This window comes from Vipera berus (genome assembly GCF_964194415.1).
Source record: "Vipera berus genome assembly, chromosome: 3".
In the NCBI taxonomy this organism is placed as follows: domain Eukaryota; kingdom Metazoa; phylum Chordata; class Lepidosauria; order Squamata; family Viperidae; genus Vipera; species Vipera berus.
In genome coordinates, this window is record NC_138204.1 from 65,202,119 (window position 1) to 65,215,201 (window position 13,083).

At 44.7% G+C, this 13,083-nt stretch overlaps 1 protein-coding gene across 1 annotated transcript in view; it reads left to right on the forward strand.

Annotated features, from left to right (window-relative positions):
- Positions 1–3,781: 3,781 nt before the first annotated feature.
- The window catches only part of PCSK9 (proprotein convertase subtilisin/kexin type 9), a 35,492-nt gene continuing 26,190 nt past the window's right edge, over positions 3,782–13,083 (forward strand). Inside the window, exon 1 of the mRNA XM_081323690.1 lies at positions 3,782–4,048. Within this exon, the coding sequence (XP_081179816.1) occupies positions 3,833–4,048 (216 nt within the window). The 5' untranslated portion in view covers positions 3,782–3,832. The remainder of the gene's footprint in view (positions 4,049–13,083) is intronic.

A 13,083-nucleotide genomic window follows, 5' to 3' on the forward strand; every position in this document is an offset into this window, starting at 1 on the left:
CCTCTTAAAATTAACCTCTTGCTCCATTGTTCAAAAACATCCTTCAACATGTCCAGAGTTAAGGTATTTTCTATAATTCTGTATGACCCTCAAAACCATGGTTCTTCAACAAGATTCATTATTTCAATATTTGGATCAGCATTTTGGAAGACTTTTGGTTGTATCCAGTGCTTTTTTTGTAAAAGAAAAAGGTGCCGGAACTCACACATGTCATACAGCCCGCCTTGCCCTACCCTACAAGGTTCCATCCAAAAAAGGTGCCGGAACTCTGTTCTGAGCGTTCTATGAGGAAAAAAAGCCCTGGTTGTATCATAAAGTGCTGTATTACATGATTCTCACCGTTCTAGTGGCCATCCTTTCCTTCCCATGTCAGTGCTGTGAACATTTAATAAATCTCTTATTTTTCCTTTCCATTTCCTCTTCTGATGTCTTCTCTTTTCACTTTGAAAAGAAATTCAGGGGCAGAGCATAACTGCTTGAAACAAATCACACAGGATCCTCTTTAAGAACCATTAGAGGAGTTAAGACAAGAAAACATAAGTTACTCTTGGTTTCAATATACCCAATTGAAAGCTAGGTGGAAGTCAGATCAAAAGGTTGGCATCACAATTACAGATCAAAATTTAGTAAAGCAAATTAGAGATTTAAATTGTGCACATATAAAGAGGATATATAATGCTTTAATTGAATTGGATTCGGAAACGGAACTGGTTAAAGACTGCATGATAAAGTGGTCACAAAATATTCAGGAACCAATTTCGTTGGACACCTGGGAGATAATTTGGGTCAGAAATGTTAAATTTACTCAGGCTCAAAATTTAAGAGAAAATTTTTATAAAATGTTTTATAGATGGCATCTGGATCCCAAGAAGTTGTCCAACATGTATCCTAATTTACAGTCTAAATGTTGGAGGTGTGGTAGTTTAGAAGCTACCTATTTTCACATGTGGTGGACTTGTAGAAATATAAAAGCTTTTTGGATTAAAATTTGGTGGAACATTCAAAAGATTTTTAAGAGAAGAAGCTCTTGGTATCCAACAGAAAAGCAGCGACCCATAAAACCTAAAATTATGAAATTAAAGGATGCAAAATATGTGGCTGTTTTGTTTAAAGTGGCTGAACTGCACTAAGTACTGAGCTTCAAACATTTCAAGAAGACCACAGAACAGATTTTTCCAACCAAAGCTTTCCGCTTAGTTCCTGCCTTTGGACTTCATTTAATGCCAATTTTCTCTAACACTACAAAATACTGGTCCAGAATTTCATTGCTGTCCTGGATATAATGAAATTGCAAAAGGGAAAAAAATGTATCCTTATTGGTTTTGGTCACTCTTTTTATAGTATTTAGTTAATAGGCATTGGTCTTTCTTTCCTGCCCTTCTTGCTGCATACTCTGAGATTCAAAATTTATAAAAGTGCTTCCATTGACAGTATTAGGACTCAAGTGGTGCAATTATAAGGAAGTGTTTCATCAAGTCCTGAGGTTTCTTTCATGACTTTTTAGGACTCCAAACTGGGCCCAGAAATTACCTGAAAGACCAGCAGGATAAGAAGAGTAAAATATGATTCTAACATTTGGTCTTAATTTTAAGCATTTTGCTTTGTCATAGAAAAAAACCTCAATAATTTATTTTAGTGTGTAAAATATCTAGCATGAAATAAATTTAAATCCCTCCTAGAGTATAACTTGGTTTTAATAGCTTTCTTTTTGGTTACAACAGTTACATTAATCTTAGCCCAAATTTTCAATGAGCAAAATCTTAAAGCCACTGATTTAAATCTACTGAAATCAGTAGCTGCATAATTTTTGTGTTTGTGCCTTGTGTCAGTCTTGACTCCTACTAATGGACATGTCACCATCAGTTCCCTAGTCAACATTTTTGGAAGTGATTTACCCTTGCTTTCTTCCTAGGGCTGAAAAAGTGATTAGGCTAAGGTCAACCAGCTGGCTTTGTGCTTAAGGCAGGATTTGAATTTAGGTTTTCTGTTCTTAATCCAGTGCCCTAATCACTAGATTTATCTGTCTCTCTACATTAAGAAATATTTACTTCAGTGTATTTTGATATATTTTGAGGAAAAAAATACACATCCGTATAATTTATGGAGCCTATGCAAATTGTAAATCCCAGTTTCTTAAGTTAAAATTCCTGCAGCATTTTAGGGCTCATACAAATCTGATAGTTTGTGCAGCCCCATAATTGCAGCTACCTTTTGGGTTCAGTAAAACCTTGACTTTGTGGACTCCATTAAGAGGGCTTCAGATATAGGGGACAAACCTGAATTCAGACTGTTTTGCCAAACCACAACAGTGATAATTCCAGGAGCCATCCAGGGCCAAACTATCTATCTAACTTTTTCTGGTAAAGTGAAAAGTTCTTCAGAAAAGATTCAGTTTACACACCCATGCACACCGTCTGCCCTGAGGTTAGAGTCAACCAGCAGAGTGACTGCAAATAATCTGGATTAAACCTAAATTGGCAATTTTATTTATTTTTATTTTATTTATTTTAATTCCATTTATATCCCGCCCTTCTCCGAAGACTCAGGGCGGCTTACAAGCTTAGCAGTAGCCTTCATTCTATGTATATGCCTGCTTATTAGGGCTTTCACACCCCCCCCAAGCGGCATTATTACAAAGTCAGCTTAATTGCCCCCAACAATCTGGGTCCTCATTTTACCTACCTCGGAAGGATGGAAGGCTGAGTCAAACTTGAGCCTGGTGGGATGCGAACCTGCACTAATTGCAGGCAGCTGGTGTTACTTAAGGAGGCATTAGCCCACTGCTCCACCAAGGCTACTAATTTAGCAATCCAAGCCCAGCATCAACTGAGCATCAGAGATGTTAAAGAAATATTTTGATGCCATTTAAAGCTGTGTAGGGTTTGGGCTATCTACATCAGATTTAGGCTCCTGAGTTCCACTCCTTGTTTAATGAACTCAAAGAAAAGTCTAACTTGGTGATGAATTACACAAGTTAAGAAAGTGCCCTGCAAAAAGAGCTACAGAGCTCAAGAACAAGACTTTTGTTACCTGCACAAAGTTCTAAGCCCAGTTCCCGGTTCAGCAACGCAAAATAAGAAATCTGGTCTAGAAATCTGCTGCTTGTCATTGATAAAACCGAGGGACCTCAACTTGGACTGAGTGTCAAATATTTACTTACTGCAACGGTGACTTTTAGCCCTGGTGTGAGTTTAACAAGCTGTAAGGTTGACAAAAATCCGATGCCTGTTGAAAGCATACAATGCTCTCAAGTACCTTCTGCAGAAAGAGGCAGCGTTTTCCTCCTTTGCTTCCAGGCATAATTTTCTAATCATGTTCAGGCATAGAAATGGGTGCATTTGTCTCGTTGGGGCAGTGTAGGGGAATTTCGCCCCCCCTCCCAAAATAACCCTGTAATATGACGCTAGGCAAACAAAAATTAAAAAAAAGGGGCAGAAACTTAAATTTCAATGGATGAGGGAAAACTCCAATTAATGTTTAACAAAATAGGATGGTCCGATGGGAAAACGGTGGCGTGATCCGGCACATCCCCGCCCCAAAGGTTTAGAGGAGTACACGAACGTGTGGGCCAGGGGGAGGGAAGCAAAAGCAAGCGGAGTTTCTGCGCGCCTTGTGAGGGTGCGCACTCGCCGGGATGGCCGCTTAGCGTTTGCTACTTCCGAGCGACCCGCAAAGCGAAAAGCAGTTGATAAACCCGAGTCGGTTGACCAGGCCGGGTCCCAAAACAGGGTCGCCTCGAGGGCGAGGCCTCCTGGCTCCGCTGGGCTTCTCCCTCTAAGGGCGGCGTTGCGGTTTCCCGCGCTCCAACCCTTGCTTTGCAAAGCGCGCCGCGATGGGCAGCCCTGGCTTTTCGCGCGCTTCGCGGTGGTTGCTGCTGCTCGTCGGCGCGCTCGCTTGGTCAGCTCCGGCGGCCTCCGCCGCCGCCGCCGCTCACTCCGAGGCGGACGAAGGCGAAGACCTGATGCGCGCCTTCGCTTTCGAGGAGGAGAACCTGGCCGAGGTCGCCAGACACCGAAGCTCACCCGCACCTTTCTACCGGAGCAATAAGGTGAGGCGGCGGGAGAGGCGAAAAGGTGGCGGTAAAAAGGAAGGAGGAGTGAGACGCGCGTGGAGCTTCCCCACCTCGGGGTTGGGGCTCTTTTCTTTCTTTTTTTCTTTTTGCCCCCACTGGGCTCCGCGGTGCTCGGGTGAACTCCTGGTAGCGGTTTGGAAAGAAGCGGCGCCGCTGCCGCTTGCGATGGGTGTAGCGATCGCCTCGCTCGCCCGGTCAAGGCAGCTTAAGCGCAGCGTTGGCTGCGCGGACCGGAGGAGTCTCGCCTTGCTGGTTTGGACGGTTTATATCGTCAGGTTGTTGTTGTTGTTAGCTGCGAAGTCGTGCCCGACCCATCGCGACCCCATGGACAACGTTCCTCCAGGCCTTCCTGTCCTCTACCATCTTCTGGAGTCCATTTAAGCTCACGCCTACTGCTTCAGTGACTCCATCCAGCCACCTCATTCTCTGTCGTCCCGTTCTTCTCTTGCCCTCAATCTTTCCCAGCATTAGGCTCTTCTCCAGTGAGTCCTCCTTCTCATTAGGTGGCCAAAGTATTTGAGTTTTAGCTTCAGGATCTGGCCTTCTAAAGAGCAGTCAGGGTTGATCTCCTCTAGGACTGACCGGTTTGATCGCCTTGCAGTCCAAGGGACTCGCAGGAGTCTTCTCCAACACCATAGCTCAAAGGCTTCAATTCTTGGCCTTTTTATGGTCCAGCTTTCACTGCCATACATTGCAACTGGGAAGACCATAGCCTTGACTATACGCACTTTTGTTGACAGGGTGATGTCTCTGCTTTTTAGTGTGCTGTCTAGATTTGCCATGGCTTTCCTCCCCAGGAGCAAGCGTCTTTTAATTTCTTGGCTACAGTCCCCATCTGCAGTGATCTTGGAGCCCAGAAAAATAAAATCTGTCACTGCCTCCATTTCTTCCCCATCTATTTGCCAGGAATTGAGAGGGCCAGATGCCATGGTCTTGGTTTTCTTAATGTTAAGTTTCAACCCAAGTTTTGCACTCTCCTTCTTCACCCGCAACAAGAGGCTCTTAGTTCTTCTTCACTTTCTGCCATTAGAGTGGTATCATCTGCGTATCTTAGGTTGTTGATATTTCTTCCTGCAATCTTAATTCTAACTTTTGATTCATCTAGCCCTGCCTTTCTCATGATGTGCTCTGCATATAAGTTAAATAGGCAGGATGACAGTATACAGCCTTGCCGGACTCCTTTCCCAATTTTGAACCAATCAGTGGTTCCGTGTCCAGTTCTCACTGTTGCTTCTTGGCCCACATATAGGTTTCTCAAGAGACAAATAAGATGGTCTGGTACGCCCATCTCTTTAAGAACTTGCCACAGTTTGTTATGATCCACACAATCAAAGGATTTAGCATAGTCAATGAAGCAGAAGTAGATGTTTTTCTGGAACTCTCTAGCTTTCTCCATGATCCAGCGTATGTTAGCAATTTGATCTCTAGTTCCTCTGCCTCTTCGAAATCCTGCCTGTACTTCTGGTAGTTCTTGATCCACATACTGCTGGAGTCTAGCTTGTAGGATTTTAAGCATAACTTTACTAGCATGAGAAATGAGTGCAATGGTGTGATAGTTTGAACATTCTTTGGCATTGCCTTTCTTTGGAATTGGGATGTAAACTGATCTTTTCCAATCCTGTGGCCACTGTAGAGTTTTCCAAATTTGCTGGCAAATTGAGTGTAGCACTTTTACTGCATCGTCCTTTAAGATTTTGAATAGCTCAGCTGGAATACTGTCACCTCCACTAGCTTTGTTGTTGCTCAGCTTTTCTAATGCGCACTTCACTTCACATTCTAGGATGTCTGGCTCGAGGTCAGTGACCACCTCATTGTGATTATCAGGACATTAAGCTCATTCTTGTATAGTTCTTCTGTGTAATTTTGCCACCTCTTCTTAATCTCTTCTTCCTCTGTTAGGTCCCTGCCATTTTGGTCCTTTATCATGCCCATTTTTGCATTAAACGTTCCCTTCATCTCTCCAATTTTCTTGAAAAGATCTCTGGTCCTCCCTATTCTATTGTTTTCTTCTATTTCTTTGCACTGTTCATTTAAGAAGGCATTCTTATCTCTTCTAGCTATTCTTTGGAATTCGGCATTCAATTGGGTGTATCTTTCTTTTTCTCCCTTGCCTTTCGCTTCCCTCCTTTCCTCAGCTATTTGCAAAGCTTCCTCAGACAGCCATTTTGCTTTCTTGCATTTCTTTTTCTTTGGGATGGTTTTGGTTGCTACCTGTTGTACAATGTTGCGAACCTCCGTCCATAGTTCTTCAGGCACTCTGTCTATCAGATCTAATTCCTTAAATCTATTTGTCACCTCTACTGTATATTCAACAGGGATATGGTTTAATTCATACCTGAGTGGCCTAGTGCTTTTCCCTACTTTCTTCAGTTTAAGCCTAAACTTTGCAATGAGAAGCTCATGGTCTGAACCACAGTCAGCTCCTGGTCTTGTTTTTACTGACTGTATAGAGCTTCTCCATCTTTGGCTGCAGCGCATATAGTCAATCTGATTTCTGTGTTGACCGTCTGGTGATGTCCATGTGTAGAGCCGTCTCTTGGCTTGTTGGAAAAGAGTGTTTGCTATGACCATCGTATTCTCTTGACAAAATTCTATCAGCCTGTGCCCTGCTTCATTTTGTACTCCAAGGCCAAAGTTGCCTGTTATTCCGGTTATCTTTTGGCTTCCTACTTTAGCATTCCAATCCCCCATGATGATAAGGACATCATTTTTTGGTGTTAGTTCTATAAGGTGCTGTAGGGATAGAACCGGTCAATTTCATCCTCTTCAGCAATGGTGGTTGGGGCATAGACTTGGACTACTGTGATAATCAGGTAGCTGCATCCAAACACCGAAGCCACAGTTGTGATGGTGAAGTCGGCAGAGGACGCTGCCTAATGAGGAAATGCATCTGCCTGATGCAACGATCTGATGATCTCAAGCTGCTCCGTTATGATTGCTTTCCTCGGAATACGCCCAGTAAATTTACAGGGTCATTTAGGGAGGCAGGCTGCAGATGAAGTGGGTTATGACTGTGGGATTGTATGGATTTGCCCTTAAACGGCATAAAGGAAAAAAAAAAGGAAGGGAGAAGACAAATGTGGGGCAGTTGTTAACATTGCAATTCCTCTGAAAGTCTATGGAGATTCTCAGTCATCCAGGTCATGATTGTTCCAGAGGTGCTTTTAATTGATCTTAGAACTAAGAAGCAAAATGTCTTCAAGGAAAAACAAAGTCCAGTTGCCTTTTGAAAAAACCACCTTTGGGACACTCTGTAATTGCCTGGTTCCACTGATTTGGGATTTCTTTATGTACAGCTGTCAGTTCCAAAGAAGAGGTATTGGAAGCTCTGTTTCTTTGCCTTGAAACGCTCCAGTATAAAAGCCATGCAAGGTGGCTTTTATCTAGTCATGAAGCATATGACTCTGGTCAATCCTTCACTGCAGTCTCCCTAGCTTGCTCCAGAACAAGGATCTAGTATTTTTAACAGCCTCCCAGGAAGGTCACTAGGACAATACTAGCAACAGTGCCATGGCAGGTGTCCTCTGTCTCTTTTCCCCCTCTGTCTGAACCCTGGATTTCCCCATGTGGACTTGGTGTTTCTCCCTTACCTGGGGCATTCTGCTGCCACATTCGGAGCCCTGATGGAAGGCATGGTGAGAATTGAAATGATGGGTGGATGGGTCAGAAGGCACACACTCTCTCTCTGCGTTGTGGTTTTAGTAACCACTTACAATGGGCAGTGGGAGCAAACTTCAGGAGAACAGGAGGAAGAGAGGCAAAACACAGGTTACTTGGTCAGATAAAAGGATCTGAATCCAGAGAAGAAATACAGTCTGAGTAAGCATCTCAGGCATGACTTTAATTCTCAGGAAGCTAAAGGAAGAGGTGGAGAAGCACATCCAAACTTGCAAGAATCTGTTGCTATAACCTTGTAATAAAGTAGTATTAGCATTCGTAACTTTGTCGTCCTTGTCTGATCTGCCTTGAAGGGCTGGCACCATGGAATAATGATAGGCAGGGTTTGATTTAGACTGGTGCAGCCCCTTAGTTATGGGAAAATGTAGAAGTAAGGGAGAATAAGGCTGTGCAATAAGGCATAAATGCTATGAAGATGCACAACAAACCTGCAGTGGGTTGAAGAAAGGCTTTTTCTGAATAGAAGGGTAGAAATTCATGCGGAAACAAAGACTAACTTAATTAATTAATCTGTGAGGGTCGTGTATACCATAGGTAAAGGTAAAGGTTCCCCCGCACATGCGTGCTAGTCGTTTCCAACTCGAGGGGCCGGTGCTCATCTCCATTTCAAAGCCGAAGAGCCAGCGCTTGTCTGAGGACGTCTCCATGGTCATGTGGCCGGCATGACTAGATGCCAAAGGCGCACGGAACGCTGTTACCTTCCCACCGTAGTGGTCCCTATTTTTCTACTTGCATTTTTACGTGCTTTCGAACTGCTAGGTTGGCAGAAGCTGGGATGAGTAACAGGCGCTCACTCTGTTACGCGGCACTCGGGATTCAACCCGCCAAACTGCCGACCATCTGATCGACAAGCTCAGCGTCCTAACCCACTGAGCCACCGTGTCCCTTGTGTATACCATACAGGAAGCTTAATTTTTGGAGACTTTCAGATATAATACGCTAGATTTAAAAAAAATCTGAAATTTTGAGAAGCCTCTTTCAGATCTCACAATCCTAAGTGTTAGCTTATGCCTAAATGTAGCAGGCTGGAAGAGCATTGACACAAGATCATTTTACTTTTTCTATAGAAAATTATTTGGATAAATTGTAACTATAACTGGTGACTCACCAGTGATTTACAGTATCTTCTTAACCTCATTCAGTTCTATTCTGACAAAGAAGAGGTTGGATGACCATACTAACAAGTTGCTGGTTAACTATGTTGCCATTATGTTTTATGAAACAATCAAGTTCCCTTGAAGGATTTTTAAAATAAAGCACAACAGTACTGCAATGTGATGTTGTGTGCAACAAAAAAAACACCTTTCATTTTAGAAAATTGGCCAGACATCAATCATTTTGACTGTGTGACCTAAGGCAGCTGTTTGCAGTTAATGTGATGCGCTAACACTCCCATAACCTACCTTTGCGGAGAATTGTGAGCAAGGTTGGGGAGTGAGAAAAACTATCAATTCCTCACTGTTTTCCAACAAGTGTATGCCTGTAGCATCCTGTTTAAAGAACCCCAAACTTCTGAAACAAGTCCCTGTGTTTTCTTAAGAATTCTTGGGCAACCCTTAATTAAAAATGAACTCATGTGTATGAGTTAAGCTATTTGATCCAGGAAGTACAGTCATTTGAGCAGAGGAGCAAGTATCAACTACACAACGTTATGCTCGCTTGATTTGTTTTAAGGCATCTCTGAGCCTTCTTTGTTTGGTTGGAATGTATTTATTCTCAGTACATTTGATTCCTATGCAGTGGTAGCACCGGCCAAGGCAGAGAAGGACTGTAAAATAATGATGGAGGCTAACTTGCTTAATTTCTGCAAGAGACACCAGAAAAATTTACCTGATGTTTCCAGGATCCTAGAGTTCTAGTTCAATATTGGATGAGGGATGTTAACTGAAAAGGGCAGGCAAGCAAGTTTCTATATTCACAGGTTTTTTAATCTCCTCTTTGAGATGGAGGACATTTTTTCTTTTTTGCAACAAACAATGGCACAAATAAGCCTGACAGTGTCTTTTTCCTGTCTTCATGTTGCCTCTGACCCATGAGGCTTAGGTTGTCCTTTTCGATAGGGTGCTAAAGTAGTATTTTCTCCTTATTCCTTTTTTTAAAAATTATTTTTTATTTTTTATATATTCAATTTTATTTTCCCATTTCTTCCACAAACAAGTCAACAAGTATATCGCCATACATAGATACATAAACTTAAGTTTGGGTGCTGCTCGTCCATTTCCCCTTTCACTGTATCCACCCTCCTTCCCTCTCTTCCCTCATCTCTACATTCTTTCTCCCTTTCTCCTTTCTTTCCTACTTCCCTCTTCTTCCTCTTCTCTCCTCTTTCCCTCACCACTCCCCTCCCGTTTCTCCCCACTTCTCCTCCTCTTTCCCTCCAACCTTCCTACTTCCTTCCCCCTCCTCTACGCTCTTCCCTCTCTCCTCTCCTTTCTTCCCTCCCATTCCTCTTCCAATACAATTCAGGGGTGATGTCCGAGCAGCTCTTCTCCCTGGATTTTCAATGTCTATATTAGGTATGATAATATCCTTATCTCCTCATTTTTCTTCCATCTAAATTAGTGTTAGCTGTCTTTTAAGCATATTTTCTTTTTCACCCACTTGTAAAATTTTCCCCAAATTTCATAATACTCTGACTCTGTCTTATCTTTAATCATCATTGTTAATCTAGTCATTTCCGCACATTCCATTATTTTCCTAATCACCTCTTCTTCTGGAGGAGCTTTCAGTGCCTTCCAGTTTTGTGCAAACACAATCCTAGCTGCAGTGGTTATATGAATAATCAAATATGTGTTCTCTTTGCTATATTTCTCTGCTAAAATACCCAACAGGAATATTTCTGGTCTTAATTCTATACGTTGAAGTATCATCTTTTCTATCCATGATTTGATTATGTTCCAATAGGTTTTAGCTTCTGCACACGTCCACCACATATGATAGAAAGAGCCTGGTATTTGATGGCATTTCCAACATTTCATAGATCTGGCCTTAAACATTTTAGCTAGTCTTTCTGGAGACATATGCCATCTGTAGAACATCTTGTACATATTTTCTTTATATGCTGTCGCCATTGTCAATTTATAGTTTCTTTCCCACAATTGCTGCCATCTATCTAAATCAATCGTATATCCAAAATTTCTTGACCATTTTATCATTGACTCCTTAACTTGCTCCTCCTCTAATTCCCTTTATAATAAGTAGCTATACATTTTTTTAATCCATTTTTCTTCAGTTCCCGTATTTCATCTAACTTTGTTCTCCCCAAATTAAAACCATCTATTTAGCATCTTTTTCATATCTAGATTGTATTTGCGTTCTCGTGTACCAATCCATCTTTATTCCTTGTTCCTCTAATTGTTGTTTGGTTTTCAGCTTCCCCGTATCTGTTAGTAGGTCTTTATATCTTATAATGTTTCCCATGTTAAACATATTGGAGTGTACCGTATTTTCCGGTGTATAAGACGACTGGGCGTATAAGACGACCCCCCAACTTTTGAGATGATTTTCAAGATTTTTCGTCTTATACGCCGGAAAACTAGCGAGCCTGGGAAGGCACGCCCTCCCCTCTCACTGTGGAGGAAGCAGGGCAGGCTGGCGTCTGGCGGGAGCCGGCAGGGCAGTCCTGCGCACACGCGCGCGCTCCCCAGCTGTTAAGGAGCACTCCTTAGCAGCTGGGGAGTGCGCGTGTGTGCAGGACTGTCCTGCCGGCTCCCGCCCGACGCTCTTCCCTCTTGAGGCAGCATCCCCGAGGACTCCTTAGGAGCCGGGGAGCGATGCTGCCTCAAGAGGGAAGAGCGTCTGGCGGGAGCCAGCAGGGCAGTCCTGCGCAGGCGCGTGCTCCCCAGCTGTTAACGAGCACTCCTTAGGACTAATTTATAATCTCTCATGTAAGAAAATGCTGGGGGGGGGGGGAAAGAGAATTCATAATATGGTTTGCCCTGAAAAGGGATTTTGATGGTTATCATGTGTGTTTGCAAAGGATTCACGGGTCGGGGAAAGGGAGGCATGTGGAGGAATGCTAATGACCAAACCCTCATATCAATGGTACAATGATTTTGTCGTATCAGTGGTACAATCATTTTGACGTCATCTTGGCTTGTTAAAGTTACCGGTGCGTGCAGCATGTAGGTGTATTCAAACACAGCGCCAGAGAGGTAAGAGCGTAGAAAGGCGAGGTGCCAATACGTGGAGAAAAGAAAGGATGCGACCTATTAAAAATGCCTAGCACTTACTTAAGTAACTACAAAGATTCAGCAAACGGAGTAAGCCTGGTGGAAGAACTGCCGGGGCTGCCTCTTCAGAGGGAAGGAAGAAGAGGCCTCGCCTCCCCTATCCCAACGCCGTCTGCTGCCACGGTCTAGGGTTGGGTTACCTATAGCCCACACGTACGTCGGGCGCTTTCTCCCCTTCCAATTTTTTTTTCACGACAAATGACACCCTCTTGCGGAGGGGGGGGACGCACGTTGAGGGGTGGCGGCGGCGGTGCCCGCAAGACAGCGCCAAAGAGACGAAGCCGCGTTATTTTGCGCTATTTCCCTTTCGGCGGGCGGCGCGCGGCAGCATCCGGAGCTTGCGCGAGGGGCATCTGGGAGGCCGGCGCGCGAGCGCAGGAGAAATTCCGGCGCGGCGCAAAAGCAGGTGCTGCTCGCCCGCCTGCCTGTGCGCTCGCTCGCTGGCTGGCTCTCCCGTTCGCAAGACAGCGCGAAAGAGACGAAGCCGCGCTATTTCCCTTGCGGCGCGCGGCAGCATCCGGAGCTTGTGCGAGGGGCATCTGGGAGGCCGGCGCGCGAGCACGGGAGAAATTCCGGCGCGGCGCGAAAGCAGGTGCTGCTCGCCCACCTGCCTGCGCGCTCGCTGGCTGGCTCTCCCGCTAGCAAGACAGCGCGAAAGAGACGAAGCCGCGCTATTTCCCTTGCGGCGCGCGGCAGCATCCGGAGCTTGCGCGAGGGGCATCTGGGAGGCCGGCGCGGGAGAAATTCCGGCACGGCGCGAAAGCAGGTACTGCTCGCCCGCCTGCCTGCGCGCTCGCTCGCTGGCTGGCTCTCCCGCTCGCTCGCTCCCCGGTTCCTAAGGAGTCCTCGGGGATGCTGCCTGAAGAGGGAAGAGCGTCGAGCGGGAGCCGGCAGGACAGTCCTGCACACGCGCGCACTCCCCGGCTGCTAAGGAGTGCTCCTTAACAGCTGGGGAGCACGCGCGTGCACAGGGCAGTCCTGCCGGCTCCCGCCCGATAGCTGATTTTTTTCCGGCGTATAAGACGACTGGGCGTATAAGACGACCCCCCAACTTTTGAGAAGATTTTCAGGGGTTCAAAAGTCGTCTTATACGCCGGAAAA